Genomic DNA, 15,656 nt, shown 5'->3' with positions numbered 1-15,656 from the left:
TAAATAAGTGACTATTAGTGAATTTGTGATTTTAAAAAAATATTTTAAAATGATTGAAAGAAAAAGGAAAAAAATAACAATTTAAACTAAGGGCATGCCCAACAGTACACGCTGGGTGGCCTAGTAGGATGATCCTATATGTAAATGTATCCTTGTTTTTCTTTCTTATAGATTAAAAGCTGTAAATGAATTATGGGATTGTTTAAAAATAATACCTGCTATACCATAAGTTCCTTTTTTTTTTTTTTTGGAACAAGTATGGAGTACTTGAGCACTTGTTAACACTCACAGGCCACAGGTTGTGTGAAAGCCTCAGCATGACAGCATGTTTCATTCTCTGCAATGATAGATTTTAGATTCTCGTTTAGCACTTTCTTCGTAAATCTTTGTACTGGGATCTTAGTAGGTACCCCCCCACCCCAGGCAGTGAGCCGTGTGAAGTCGTTAAAAATACAGCAACCGCTCGGTTGGCATACTTCCAATATAATCAAAAGTGGAACGAATGAAAAGAAGTAGAATAGGACAGAAATATCCAGGAGTCTCGAACAACTGAAGATTCGCTAAGTAAACAAAAACACGGGCAGTTCGGGTTTCAACAAAAGCCATCTAAATCATGCACTAGTGTCCGTCCAAGGTTGCAAGGGATTCCTTGAGAAGTTTCTGGGCCTCCTCTCTTCTCCTATACAAGCAAATTAATGACGGCAAGAACAACATTAATAAGAACTTGCGAGCTATTTTCATCACCACAGAATCATTTCTCAAGGCAATGTGGCAGTACCCCTTCATTTGAGAGGTAGGGCGGGGCGGGGGAATCTGATATGATTAACAGTTAAACAATAAGAAAGGATCCTATCAATGCTTTTAGATGATGCTTCACATATTGCAGTATGGTGTAAGAAATATAACTGGTGCAAAACAAAAGATAACAGAGGCATATGGTGCCTGTCTACTTAATCATTTGAAAGAATAAATTAAACTAGTTCAGAAGATGTGAACATCTGGGAACTGGGCATTTGCATTGTATCAAGCAGTGTCGCTGAGACCCTGACATTTGAGCTGGGCTGGGATTGGTCCAGAGATAGTTAGCCTATATGTCATACGCTGCCTTCTTTTCAAGAAAGAAATTGCTAGCAGTTAGGCCCATGCTGAGCACAAAGTGGAGCTTAATTCAACCATCAAGTTTTTACGCTTCCACGTACAGAGATTAAAGTATCTTCTAGTACCACTACAACACTGTACCATGTTATGTGAAATCGAGAACATTTTTTATTATTTTTTTTTGGAGAGAACAGAAATTCAACGCCATTATCCCTCAGTCTTATGCCTACAAATCAATGATTATGGCACTGTAATTCAGCCGAGCCATGTCAAGGAGTGGACTGCTCAATCTTAGGGTGAGAATTAGAGCTCTATAATAAAAGAAGAGCTTGTTTTTTAGCCAAACCATGTGATAAACGATTGTGATGGCATCATTTTCATAACCTATGAGCAAAGCTCCAAAAAGGATAGGGCGAGGCTTGTTTTTCTTGCATGTAATTTATAGAAACAAAAACCTAAGTCATCCCTTCAATGATCTCTGAAGAGGTAAACTCAAGAAGTGCAAATTTATTAAGATGTTGAAAGGACAGAACATACTTATTTCAAATTTGGGGGAAACAAGACAGAATATTTTAATATTTTAATGGTACCTCTTTATATCCTCGACAGCTTGTTTGCGGCGTTGTATTTGGAGTTCTAGAATGTGAATTAATGTCGCTCGAGCCTAGAGGAAAAATGCATTAGATGATCGTGGATTCCCAAACCAACCAAAATGAATGATTTTCAAATACTAAAAAAAATAAAATTCACCTGATGGGGACGCAACGAATTGAGAAGGTGGTGTATGTTCTTAAATATAAGGGATATTTCCTCCACTCTCCTCGCATATTGTGATGGTCTCTCAACAAGAACATCTGCGAGCTCCAAAATATGCAGCTGCAATTCTCTGTTAAGTGACCTCAGTTCCTTCTTAAAATCTACAAAAGATAAATATTTACAATTATTGCAGCATATTTTGATGAAATATGTAGGTAAGCAGATGATAAAGCTGTCACAAAGGTACAATCCCTCTCCATTGCCCAAAAACACAAATATATATATATATATATATATATATGTTTGCACATTATTTTGATCAAATGATCACCCAATGTATTGCCCTAAAGGTATATAATGTGGCCAAGATATTACCATAAGGGCAACCACTAGATTTGCAGACTAAAAATAAAAATACAAGCTATTCACCTGCCGCATCCAAATTAGTTTTGAAGATGGGGAAAAGAATCTCCCTACAAAATGCTACACTTCATTTTTTATTGATATGCTGGTAGGGAGGATTATTTGACAAACAAGCGATGGAAGAGGATAGTATACATTAATTAGTAACCTTACTGATCCTTATTTGAAATAAAAGTTTCTATTCTTGACAAAGAACAAACTTTCCAGAGGAACAGATATTACTTATCAGATTCAGTCTTTTTAATAATTAGTATTTAGTACTTGCAACTGCTGCAGGTTCATACCAATATTTGGTCCTTTTGGGTATAGCTGGCGCACTCCCTGCTCTTCCAAGCTCGGAAGCACATCATCAGTCTACATTTCCCAAAGAAAAGACTTATTAGATTATTAAGTAACAAGGGAGATCAAATCATCCGATCACTTTTTTTTTTTTTTTTTATAAGTGAGAAGAATTTTATTGAACCACATAATTAGGCAAGGCCCAAGTATACAAGAAATGAACATAATTACAAGCTAAGAGATGCATCCAATCATATATATATATATATATATATATATATTTTAATTAATAAGAGTTTTATTACCAAGAATAGGCATAGCCACACAGAAGGTATACAAGAGGAAATACCTACATACAGAAACTAAAAAGACAGAAACAAACTAAAATAACTCCAGCATATCTTCACCATTCATTACAATAGCCTTAGCCCATAAACATAAAGTTTTGAAAAAAAATTCCCTAATTTCTTCCAACAACCGTTCTTTGTTTTCAAAACATCTCTCATTCCTTTCTAGCAACACCACATCAAGCACAAAGGAATCATTTTCCAAATGGTAGCAATACATTGACTCCTCCCAACTCTTCTCCAACAAGCTAATAAATCGACCACTTACTTAGGCATCACCCAAGCCATATCCATCCTTTCAAAAATCTCATGCCACAAACTTTTAGCCACCTCACAATGTAGAAACAAGTGATTTACTGATTCGCCCTCTTTCTTGCACATAGAACACCAATCTACTACACAAAATCCACGCTTCTGTAGATTATCTGTAGTCATAACTTTATCATGAGACACCAGCCAACAGAAGAAAGCCACCATACTCGGAACCTTAACTTTCCAAATGCTTTTCCAGGGGTAATCACATACACCTTGACAGATTAATGCATTATAATAGGAATGAACAGAAAATCTGGAATTTCCTTCATGACTGCACATCAATCTGTCCTCTCTTCCTTGGACAATCTTCAACTCATATATTCTACTAAAAAAATCTGAGATAACATTAATTTCCCAGTCATTTACATTTCTCACAAAATCAACATTCCATTGAATACTATTATTCAAGAAATAGATAGAATCAGCCACAGTTGCATCTTGCTGCCTTGCAATCTGAAAAAGTGAAGGGAAAACATTCTTGAGAGCTGACTCACCACACTAATTGTCATGCCAAAAATGTATTCTTGATCCATCCCCCACCCTAAATTTGACATGTTTAACAAACTCCCCCAACCCATTCAAATTGACTTCCACAATCCCATCCCATAAGCACTTCTTACTTCATTTGAACACCATCTCCCCCACATACCCCAATAATTAACATCTATTACATTTTTCCATAATGCATCCCTCTCTAAATGATACCTCCATAACCATTTCCCGAAAAGAGCTTTATTGAAAAGTCACAAATTTCGCACTCTCAAACCTCCACTTGAAATTGGTTGACATACCTTATCCCAGAGAGAAAGGAAATATGTTGGAAGATTAGACAACATACTCTTTATCAAAGTGATTCTACCTCCTTTAGACAAATATAACTTTTTCCAGCCGGCTAACCTCCTCTCAATCACCCCATCCCAAATCAAAACAGATTTGTGCGGGGCCCCCAGGGGAAGACCAAGATACCTCAGAGGCAGCGACGATATCTTCCACCCCAAGATATAAGCCAAATCTGAAATATTCGAAACTGAGCCCCCCGGAACCATTTCAGACTTGGTTAAATTAATTTTAAGGCCCGAAACAGCTTCAAAACATAATAAAAGAGCTCTTAAAGACCGAAGCTGTTCTTGATTGGCTTCACTAAAAATTAATGTGCTGTTGGCAAAAAGGACATGGGAGACTTTTACACTACTCCAAGAAATTGAGAACCACAGCCCACCCCAAAACCCGACAAGAAGCTACCTCCTACAGCTGCTTCAATCATTCTACTCAAAGCATCCACGACAAGGACAAAAAGGAAAGGAGATATCGGATCTCCTTGTCTCAAACCACGTGAACTACTAAAGAAACCAACAGGGTTGCCATTCACCAAAATGGAAAATCTCGACGTAGAAATACAATGCTTAATCCACATACACCAATTCTCACCAAAACCATATCTCCCCAGTAAATACAATAGAAACTCCCAACAAACATGGTCGTATGCCTTTTCCATATCCAATTTAATCAAAACTCCAGATTCACCCATTTTAATTCTATAATCCAAACATTCATTTGCTATCAAAACGGAATCTAGTATTTGTCTTCCTCTCACAAAAGCATTTTGCGACTTCAATATAATCTTTTCCATCACCACACTCATACGATTGGCCAGCACCTTAGATATTATCTTGTAAGCCCCATTAACCAAACTAATTGGCCTGAAATCCCACACAGCTGATGCCCCCACCTTTTTAGGAATCAAAGCTATAAAAGTAGCGTTGAAACTTTTCTCAAATTTCATAAAAGAATGAAATTCCAGAAAAACCTTCATAATGTCTTCCTTCACTATATCCCAACAAGCTTGGAAAAAGGCCATAGAAAACCTGTCCGGACCCGAAGCCTTATCTTTTGCCATTCTTTTAACAACATCAAACACTTCTTCTTCAAAAACTCTCCCCATCCATTCAGCACTTGCTTGGTCAATAGCATCAAAAGACAATCTGTCTAGCTTTGGTCTCCACAATATTCTTCCTTGAACAACTTCTCATAAAAATTGACAGCATGTTCCTTGATGGCCTCTTGATCCGAAAGCATGTTTTCACCATCTTGAATAACTTCAATTGCATTGATCCTTCTATGAGAGTTCGCCATTTGATGAAAATTTTTTGTACATTTATCACCTTCCTTCAACCATTTTGCCTCCAAGAAATTTCCTCCATTAAAGTGATCTTTTCCTGTTCAGCTACCACCCCTTGTTTCCTCTCCAATCATATATAAGTTCAAGGACTTCGTAAAATTCATGCATTTCATCATTAAAAGAAAACAGGAATCTGCAGGACTCCCTCCCTCTCTCGGAGAACAACCAGGGACAGAATTTTGCAATATATTCAACACAAGTAACTTCGTCAATACACTTCACATTGAAAAAGTAGAACTGGGAAATAAAACTTGAAACATTAATTTTGCAAGAGAGACTTAAAATATAGGTAATTCTCACCGTGTAGTTGCCACCGAAACAAATGTATGTCCCTTCAATATGCGGGGGAGGCTCAGGAGCTGATTTTGGGTTCTGTAAGTAATCTCTGTAAAGTCTGTAGTATGGTGGTGGTGGTGGGTATGTAGCCGTAGCCATTACAACCTCTTCTCAGTCAAACCCAAAAAGCAGTTTTAGAAAATGATTATGAAATTCTCACAGATAAACATCTTGGACTCTAAAAAAAACCCTAACGGCTCTATTTGGATGCCAAGAAAAGAAAATGCCAGAAAAAATTGACTCGTCCAATAAATAATTTGCCTCTTAATCGAAGCTCTCAGATAATTGAAATTTTAGCAGCTTTACGCAACCCAATTTCAAATAAAATCGTAATCCCCCATTTCCATGCTGAAAGACACATGTTGGGGGGGGGGGGGGGGGATCAAATCCTTTCTTGCAAAATGCTTGACACAAAAATCAACGCCTTGGTTTCTAAGAAAGCAACACAAAAAAACTTGAATTTACAATGTTCATTTTTCAGGACCTAATTAAACTAAAACCTAAATTAAGTAGATCTAAGTTCTAACTTCTTTTTTTTTTTTTAATAAGTACTTATCAAAAAATTAAAAATTTATTAATATCAATAGACATAACCAAGTACACTGGTGTACACAAGAGAGAACACCTAGCCCATAATAGAGTAACCCAAATGACCAGTATACACCAAGCCCGATTGGGACAAAACGCTCCTCCCCACAGCAAAGCAACTGTAACCACCGCAACCCCTCGTTTTCACAAAAAACTAAGACACCACCCAAAACTCCCTTAGAAGCTACATTCTACAACATACTACACCCAAAGCTACATTCATGCCCTCCCTCTAATCCTCTCTTGATTTGAACTACCTCTCTTAGTGTCGTAGTTGATTGCCCAAGTAAGACGCTTTAATTCTTTGCTCTTCTTAAAACTTGATTTCGTTTCCAATAGGCGACCCGCCTAAATAGCAATTAGTAGTGCTGTGAATCGGTCGTCAAATCTTCCCCAGACTCAACTCCCAACTGAACACCAGGCTCTAAACATTCCTCCTCGCAAGGCACCAACGACAAGCCCAAAATTTCCTCCACACCATCCTCAACAACACCCTTCTTATTGTCACAAGATGCCTGAAGAGATACCGACAAATTGGTTCTCTATCATGAGTGGTGAGGCCATGGTCACCATTAGAGGTTCTAGGTTGGCGGCATACCCACAAATTCCCACCACCGATGAGGGTGTTGTCATTTCTTCAGTGAAAACTGGAGATGCGTCACCCCCGAAGATCCATTCTATGCCACTTCGACTTTCTTGAAGCCTTAAGTTTTAACTATTTGGCTCTCTCTCTCTCCCTCAAATTTTAACTACTGCTATACATGAGACGTAAATCCATTGGCCGTGCCCCGTGAGCCCTAAGTGCGTGGTGGCACGTACTACCGACGGCTCCGTTGAGCCCAAAAATGGCTTTCTAACTATTAGGCTTTCTTGAGTTGAGTTTCTTAATAAAGAAGCCTTAAAAACAGCATACATCCATCCTACTCAATATATTATTTTTCATTATCTTCCTCCTGTAACTTAGAAACCAAACACAACACCATGGTCATGGAGAAAATCGACAAAGTTGAGAAAGAACCTCCAATGATGAGAAGAAAGGCCTGCAAGTCACTTGCGGCGAACACCCAAAAGTGACGGGCAAATCTCTTACGTGCTATAGAACTTATTTCTCCTGCTGTGACCCAAACCGGAGTTAGAACAAAATCTAATTAAAAAAACTAACCACTGCCAAATCTTAAAGTTATGACGATGAAGAACTTTTAAGGAGGAAAAATAAGAAAAAAAGACCCGAAAACAAAATCAAACGTCAATAATCGTACCTAACGGGAAAGAGAGCTACTGAGGGCAAGTGGGGAGAGGAAATCGGAGGAATGAAAAGGAGGAAGATCGGGCGATTCCGTCTGAGAATATGTTTTTGTGTTTAAAAAAATACAGTAGTGCTACGGGAAAACTTCTTTATATTAACCGAGTGGGCTAATTATATTAATAAAGAAACAAAACTCACATCAAATAAACTGTGTTATTCTCTCTCTGAAAACAGATTCCCGAAATAGAAGTGTTCTTCCCTGTAATTCTTCCCTATTAAGTTCGAACCCTCTCCCCGATCACTGTAATGCTAGATTTTTGCCCTAACCCGGCAGATTTTTTTTGGTTGACAAATAATATTGAATATGGGCGCTAGAAACAGTTTTTTCGTGTGGAGAAGATACAAAGATGAATGTGCAAAGATCGAATCTTCAAGCCAGATAGAACCAATTCCAAAGCTGAAAATTTGTCTGGCGTGGAAAGTGGCCACCATCGTCCAAGTAGTGTCTATCCCTCTTTTGACAAAAATTCTAAAAGAAATTTGACTATAATGATCTTGAAAATGGAGGTAAAAGCCAGATTTTTAATTGCATGAATAGACTAACTCTCTAAGAATCCATAAAAACCCAACTCGACAAAACCAATCAACCAGAATTCCTTCACTTCGAACACTCGGGTTCTCAAAACACACTGGCTCAGAAAAAATCCGGTTCTCCAAGCAAAACCCGTTAGTATAAAAAAAAATCCTTCTGCCAACATCACCCAAACCAGCAAACTAAAAACTTGATAAAAAAATCCTTCTCATCTCACTATTCTTCATCACGACCTCATCACAGACCGACAAATACAATCTCATCAATGGGAAAAAAAAAAAATCGTAGACTAAAAAAATATCCTAACTGTTCACAAATGTTAAAGGGGAAAGGAGTTGGGAGAAAGGAGAAAAGGGATGGAAGAAAGGGGAAAAACAAGTGAACCTTAATGCTTGAGCTCTGTTACGTGACCTGAGCTACGTAATTGTTTCGTCGTGGGTGAGCCTCTGGAGAAAGGAGATGGGAGAAAGGGGATGGTTCTTTGGTCGTGGGTGGGCAACAAATGAGAAAGGAAGGCTGTGATTTAGTTGTTGTTTGGATTTGAAGATGAGTTGAGATAGGTTGTGAATAGTAATGAAATGAGTTGTGAATAGTAATGAAATTTATGAGTTAAAATTAATAAATAGTAATGAGATGAGTTGAGATGAGTTGCGAATACAAACCGGGCCTAAGATGAAGATAAAACAGACATTTCACAAAGGCTGATGCGGAGGGTCTGCGCCTATGCGGGCGTGCTTTGGGGCTTCTTCAGTGTTATGAGGTGTCATTGCCAGTGCCTCGTTAGCACGTACCCATCTCCCCGTGCGAACCCGTGCTGCCATCCGCTAAAGTCAGCGATAGCCACAAAGCCCGCAGCAAAGGTACATCCTTGAATTTTTCAAAAGTCTGAACCCTCTGAATTCTCTGATTATCTGGAAAAGTTTCCGGGTTTGAAGCTCTAATCAGAAATCCTCAGGGATGACCTGATCTGCTCTATATTCAATCACGCCAACAGTGACATCCGAAGGGATCTTCTCCGATTAACCAGCACAGGACTAAGTTCAATTTTCTCCGGCATTCTGATCATTGCAACCAGGTACGTCTGTCATTGTCACAATATTAAGGGGCGGTAGGGTACTATTTATTTTCTCTGTCGTGTTATATAGGTCTTGAAGTATAGTTTCCTATTTTTCTTACATTTGTGTTTAATTGCCTATCGTCACTTTCTGGTCCGGTTACTTTTGTACTGAACGTAGAGATCAGAGTGAATGTGGTGTTTGTTTTCTGAATTATGAATACTGGACATTGTCACCAGCATTTGTTATGCTCATACAAATTTAAAAATTTTCTGAAGGAAAATTATGGGGAAATTCGGGCAAAAGGTATGATGTTTATTGCAGAGATTGCTTGAAAGTTTTTCCGGAAATGGGAATGCTATTATAGAATTACATACGAACCAATAAAGAACATCAATGTATGAAGAAATTATGGATCGACTGTCAATTTGATTATTGATTTCCTGTGCAAGCGGAAAGTCCAGCATTTTCTTCACTCTTTTTGGTCCAGTGAACGTGGGAGAGAGAATCAATTTTACCATCGGTAGGAGTATATTTTGTTGTCTCGAGTGATACTGCCTCGCACGCCCTTTCGGATGTTTCTGGAGGACATAATGTTGTTTGGATAATTCTTTTAGGGAAAGAAGCAGACTACCAGCATTGATTCTCACGCCATAGCAAGAGATTTTTTCCGGCCGAGTCCAAATAGTCCAAATTTTTGTATCAATCTCAATCCAAATAATCCAGTTTGCCTACTGTGAAGTATACTCCCATTATTGTGGTGAATGCTGGGGACGGCAGCAGCGGGCTTGTTTACCCGAATCTAGGATTTGTTCAAAGAATAATTCTAAACGCAGTCCCCACACAGTGGAGAACCCACGCACTCCTGAAACCTATGAGAGATTCTCTACAGCATTTTCTGAGGTTTTCCAGTCGATGGTTTTTACACTGCGTCCCCTTCGTCTTGCCCTAATTACCACCTTCAAGGCTTGTGTTGTGCGACATCCCTGAAAGCGTTCCAGCCACTGAGTAGAGACATAGCTTGTGCGATCTCAAGGGTCTTACAGGAGAAGTTGGTATACCGAATTTCTTTCATTGGTTTCTTCCAAATTTCCTGTTCTTTATTTTTTTTCGAAAGAAGTTTCTTCCAAATTTCTAATATTGTCTTTAACATACCAATAAGCTAGAATTTGCTATGTATTAATTCATACAGACAAACCGAGATTTAATAGTACATTTTCATCTTAAGAAACGATATAGGGGAAGAAATTTTGTTTTGCAAAGGAGTTTATGATGTTTGTCAAATTGGAAATAAGCTTGTGGAGGAGGCAAGTGTCTTGGGAAATTTCCTTACAATTATTTAAGCAATAAATGAAATGTGTTTGATGAAAGTCCCATGTGAGAAGTTTGTTGAGAAGTTTGATGAAATGTGTTTGATCATGTTCTTAGTCAAGTTTTCTTGAGACGTTTGTTGTTTTGGCTCTATAATGGACACTGCAGGGGCGAATGGCATGCCATGACATATCTATGTTTATAGATTTTGGCAGTGGATTTCTATTTGTTTTAGAAAAAAAAAATGATTTTGAGCAGATAAGATGCTTTGGAGGGGCAGATAGACATTTGTGTCTCTATTCCTCCTGCCATTGCTGCTAAGCAGGGAGGGAACCATTTATTAAAAAATAAATAAAAATCATCTCTAATATGTTGAAAATAGGAAATAGGTAGGGCCGAATTGGGTCTTTTCGGGTTAAGCTTAATTATACTTGGAAAGAGGAATAGCATGTGGCATGTGAAAATGGTGCATAGACAAATATCGACGAATACCACTTTGTTCGAAGTGTCTTGCATGAAGAGACAGAGAGTGGGGTTGAGCCAATAATGAATTGCCGACATTTTGCTGTGAAAGCAATATGCTTTTGGCTCGGCCTTCGGTCAAGTCCTTCTTGGCTCTCTACTTCTCTCCTGCCAGGCCTAAATCAGATTGTAGATGCATGTCTCTCAAACATACGCCCAGAAATGTGATGAATGGCAAAGAAGGGAGAAAATCAACATGGCCCGGATAGGGAAATGATTCAAAAATAGAGGGTGAGAGTAACGGTTCCTTACCTTGTCGGTGGCGGCATCTTCGGTTGACAATGGTCTCGTGGTGGTCGGTGCGGCAGCAGAGCTGTGATGAAAGCTGTGGGGAGGATGAGTGATGTGCTGACCGCACCCAAAAAGAGAACGCATCCCTGAAAGCTTACTGGTCGACGGTGGTGGAGGAGAAGAGATCTAGTCGACGCCGGCGGACGGAGCTGCAGAGGGAACTCGAAAGCAGAGGGAAGTTTGGTACAGCGGGCTGGGCGGAACTCGAATAGAGGGAAACTTTTTGGTCATTGAAGAGAAGATGTGGACAAAGGAGACGTAGGAAGAGTACCCGGGGACTGCATTTCAGGGACTGTACGTAGACGGACTCTGGTTCAAATGGGAGGAGATTTTGAATTTGACCTTTTGGTGAGCTCGATGATGGGGATCTGATCAAAATTAATTTTTTAATAAAATGATGTAGCAATCTAAGCGCCTGCCACGTCAGCCCATTGTAAACTGGCTGTAAAAGAAGTTTGGCGGCTATCCCATTCTAATTTCTCCCATCTAGCAATGATTTTATTGGAGATGAAAATTTTTGCAGGTATCTTTGAGCATGGATCTTCCTACAACGAATGTGGAATTTGTACCAGAGAAGATTGAAGACGGCAAAGGAGGCCCATCGTTCAAGTGTGATCTTTCTGACGCAACAATGGTTCACAAAATAGCGCAAGTGTTCATCCCAGGATTAGCAACTGCTTGCGTTGACAACACAACAGGTGATATGTTCAGGAGCCCCACTTCTGTAGCTGTTGATACAAGAAAAGAAATGGTGGAATATCTTATTCAAAGGAGTGAATCCTTTGTTGCCGAATCTGTTATCTTAGAAGGTGGACCAGAGGCGGAAGTATCTGACCATCCCTATGATATTATTTCTGATTTTATTGATGACTTTGCAAGTTCAAAGAGGAATTTTTTTAGTCGGGTTTCAGGATGGCTACTGAGTGAAAAGAGGGAAGACAATATAGACGATTTTGTTCAAGAGATGGAGATAAATGGGTTTTGGTTGTTAGATAGGAGGGAAGCAATTGCACAGACTTTGCTCAAGAACGTTGACTTCAAGAATGCATTTCACTGCAACATGAAATTCAACACTTCAGAAGAGCTTAATGCGCATGTTCATTACTGCAGCTTTAGATCTATGTCTTGCACAAATGAGGGTTGTAATGCCAGATTTTGCGCCAGTCACTTGGACAAGCATGATTCAGTTTGTCCCTTCAAGATGATTCCATGTGACCAGAAGTGCTCAGACAGCATCATGAGACGTGAAATGGACAGGCATTGCTTAACTGTCTGTTCTATGAAGCTTGTGAACTGCCCCTTATATGCAGTGGGTTGTCAATCCACGATCCCTTGCTGTATGATTGAACAACATTGTTCAGATACCCTTCGTTCACACTTGCTATATATTCTTCAAGGTGTTCACAAAGAAGTATCTGAGGAGGATCTGAAACGAAGGGTGGAGCAACTAGAAAAGGTGAGCTTTAACGTGTATTTCTTATAATTTTGTTCTATGATTTTTTTACATAAGAGAGCAGCTGACATGATAAATACAAGTGATCTATAGCATGCCACGCTTAAGAACCATATATTTTACATATCATCTGCTCCCAAAATTCAGAGGCAAGGTTTTATTTACAATGGCTTCCTATGGCAAAGTTAAGGCATACTAACAGTTTCCATTCACATGTTCTCTACTAAAAAAGAAATGTATGAAGCCTTTATCTGCTTGGTATTGTCAATTGTGTAATAAATTTTGCTGTGTAAATGAGTTCGTACTTTAAAATTTTAAATATAAGTTCAGTAGAACTTGTGGAAGTGGGAGAAAGTATATGGTAACACACTTAAAAGTTGCTCGGATGTTTAAGAGTGTCTAGATTTGCATCCTTATTTGCCTGATTGCAAATGGGACTCGATACTGAAAAGTATTGGCACTTCTGAAGTCTCCATCTTTGAATTGCATCATTTTTTTAACCCTGTTTGCTGCTGATACAATGAAGGCTACTTTTGGCTGCTCAATATTTCTTACTACCACCAGGAAAGTGGGGTTAATGTTGTCAAAGGATGGCTAAAGAATGTATTATGCAAATTCAGACAATTTCGGGATTAAGTAAAGATCTTTAGATGCTACTGTATTTTGAAGAATGTGAAAAGATGGTGCAAAGTCGAGTAAAACCAAAATGTTGTTGGTCAACAATCATATGGCATTTAGCGACCTGATCCACTGTCCTGCCCTTCATTTTCTTCCAGTAAACGCAAGTCACATTTTTGTTCATGTTTTACCATTTTTCAGTATCAGTCGGAATTGATAGGATTGTTGAGGGACGGATGCTACTCATCATCCCACACTACACACTTTACATATTTTAATTTTTTTTTTTTTTTTTTTATTCTTGCTAAACTAATTGTGTTGTTTTACTCATCATCCATACACCAAATATTTCTTATGGGAAAAAGGAAAAAAAATAAGTAAAAGATGTGTAGTGTGTGGTGTAGGAATGATAAGTATAATTTTTCTTTTAAGTAACTATGAAGTATTAGCTACTCCGTTGCATATATTATGATTTTTCATGGTATGTATCAGGCAGCACCATCCAGTCAGCTAGCAGAAGCTCGAGATTTGAGATCCTTAACATCAAAAGTCAAGGATCTCGAAGCAAAGTTGGGGCCATTAGAAGTTCATGTCAAGAAAAAAGATAGTGAAGAGAAATTGGAGATTTCGAAGTAGAATGCATTGAAGAGCCCACGCCAAGAACAAAGACAGTTGAGAGAGAATGGAAACTTCAAATCTAGCAAATACTTCAAGCGAAGCCGAAAGTTCGAAGTTAGGCCTGGCAATCAGGCTTCCCTTTTTTTTCTTTTTAAAAAAAATAGAGAATCTCATTCATCAAGAAATGGAAGTCTTCCAACTTTCTGGACAACAACTTCGCTTTTTCTTTTTGTAAATTATTGGGATAAGCTACTATTTATAGCAATCATTTTTATATACATTATGTGATAAAATCTACACCACATATTTTTTAAATTTAAAATTAAAAATAGATGAGAGAGCTGATGAGAGAGAGAGCGGAGATGAGAGAGAGGACGACGAGGGAGAGACGATGAGAGAGAGAGAGAATCGGTGAGAGAGAGAATTGAGATGAGAGAGAGACGATTAGGGATGAGAGAGAGAGAGAACTGAGATGAGAGAGAGACGGGAGAGAGAGAGACGCTAATGAGAGAGAGATGAGAGAGAGAAGCCGTCTGCATTTGAGAGAAAAAAAAAAAAGTGAATGCTCTCTAACACTACTCTTTCACTGTCCACATGGTGAGATGCATTTTGACCATCCTAACATTCGAAATAGCGGTATTACTCGAATTGTTTAAATGGATGGATCTTCTTTGGTGAGATGCCTTTATTTCATCATTTCTGATATCAAATGATTAATAAGTTGTTTTTTATTTTTTATTTAGCAACCAATTATTTAATGTAACATCGAAAATAATGAAAGCATGATGGTTAAAATAATAATACTTTTATTTTAGAATATAATGATTTATTTATATTTATTACTGGATATGAGTCCCGCACCTTAACTTCGTTATTAATGAGACTTCAATTTTGACCTCCTATTCACCAAACATTATGGAACAAGCATTTACCTCTAAGAGCATTGACAATGGCTATGCAAGTCTAAATTAAAAGCAAATGTGGAAAAAAACATTTGCAATAGTCTAGCTAAACTTCTCAAGTTTAAAAAAGTTGAACAACCGATAAAAAACCATGCACGATTCTGTCCTGTACAAGACCTACAAATATTATATTCAAATACCCAAGAGAGAATAATATTTTCATTCACTTGATTTTTTCAACATTCTCGTATAGATTTACATGAAGGTAGATGATTCCCTATTTCTTTGTTGTGCTCGTATTGTGTTTGTTGTGGTGTATTTCTACTGTGCATTCGTGATGTCCTTTGCTGTGTTGCTTTTGTGCATTCTGTTATGGCCCTTGTCCTCTGCTTTGACATATTTAATATGGCCCTTCACTAGTAGATCAAGTAACTTACATGCTTTAAAGTGAAAATTGTTTACTTGACTTATTCAAAAGCGAGTTTTTTAATTGGAGTTAGATGCCATCAAGACTACTTTCAGCAGCAAGGAGAAGATGGTGGAAGATATGAAGAAACAACTTGGATTTTTGCCGAAGCACATAAGTAGAAGAGTTTCTTGACTCTGGTTTCTTCAGCAACTACAATTTTTGCTGCAACATTTGTTGCTTATGTTGCTAGAGGATGTTGAGCGGTTAAGTTTTGATCTTTTATTATTGAGAAAAGTTGATTTTGCTTCTAAGATCAAT

General features: G+C 38.2%; 2 protein-coding genes across 6 annotated transcripts; one reads left to right on the top strand and one right to left on the bottom strand.

Moving 5' to 3' along the window:
• Nucleotides 1-188: 188 nt before the first annotated feature.
• Nucleotides 189-11,868, bottom strand: LOC121264927 (mediator of RNA polymerase II transcription subunit 7a). Of its 4 annotated transcripts, XM_041168302.1 has the most exons (7): nucleotides 8,544-8,683; nucleotides 7,340-7,432; nucleotides 5,698-5,855; nucleotides 2,562-2,631; nucleotides 1,849-2,015; nucleotides 1,689-1,762; nucleotides 189-679 (listed from the first exon to the last, which is right to left on the bottom strand). In XM_041168302.1, exons 3-7 carry the CDS (start codon nucleotides 5,830-5,832, stop codon nucleotides 619-621), a joined length of 507 nt encoding a protein of 168 aa, XP_041024236.1. In that variant the 5' UTR covers nucleotides 5,833-5,855; nucleotides 7,340-7,432; nucleotides 8,544-8,683; the 3' UTR covers nucleotides 189-618. The 4 variants fall into 4 exon arrangements, with proteins under 4 accessions (XP_041024236.1, XP_041024237.1, XP_041024235.1 ...); XM_041168303.1 differs by lacking the exons at nucleotides 7,340-7,432; nucleotides 8,544-8,683 and adding an exon at nucleotides 11,300-11,434; XM_041168301.1 differs by lacking the exon at nucleotides 7,340-7,432.
• Nucleotides 8,836-14,143, top strand: LOC121264924. Of its 2 annotated transcripts, XM_041168298.1 has the most exons (4): nucleotides 8,836-9,019; nucleotides 9,115-9,234; nucleotides 11,862-12,794; nucleotides 13,902-14,143. In XM_041168298.1, the coding sequence occupies exons 3-4, from the start codon at nucleotides 11,874-11,876 to the stop codon at nucleotides 14,043-14,045; spliced, it is 1,065 nt and encodes a 354-aa protein (XP_041024232.1). In that variant the 5' UTR covers nucleotides 8,836-9,019; nucleotides 9,115-9,234; nucleotides 11,862-11,873; the 3' UTR covers nucleotides 14,046-14,143. The 2 variants fall into 2 exon arrangements, with proteins under 2 accessions (XP_041024232.1, XP_041024231.1); XM_041168297.1 differs by lacking the exons at nucleotides 8,836-9,019; nucleotides 9,115-9,234 and adding an exon at nucleotides 11,546-11,686.
• The last annotated feature ends 1,513 nt before the right edge of the window (nucleotides 14,144-15,656 follow it).

This window comes from Juglans microcarpa x Juglans regia, chromosome 5D (genome assembly GCF_004785595.1).
Source record: "Juglans microcarpa x Juglans regia isolate MS1-56 chromosome 5D, Jm3101_v1.0, whole genome shotgun sequence".
NCBI lineage: Eukaryota > Viridiplantae > Streptophyta > Magnoliopsida > Fagales > Juglandaceae > Juglans > Juglans microcarpa x Juglans regia.
Note: the sequence above shows the minus strand (reverse complement) of the source record. Positions and strands in the feature narration are given on the sequence as shown.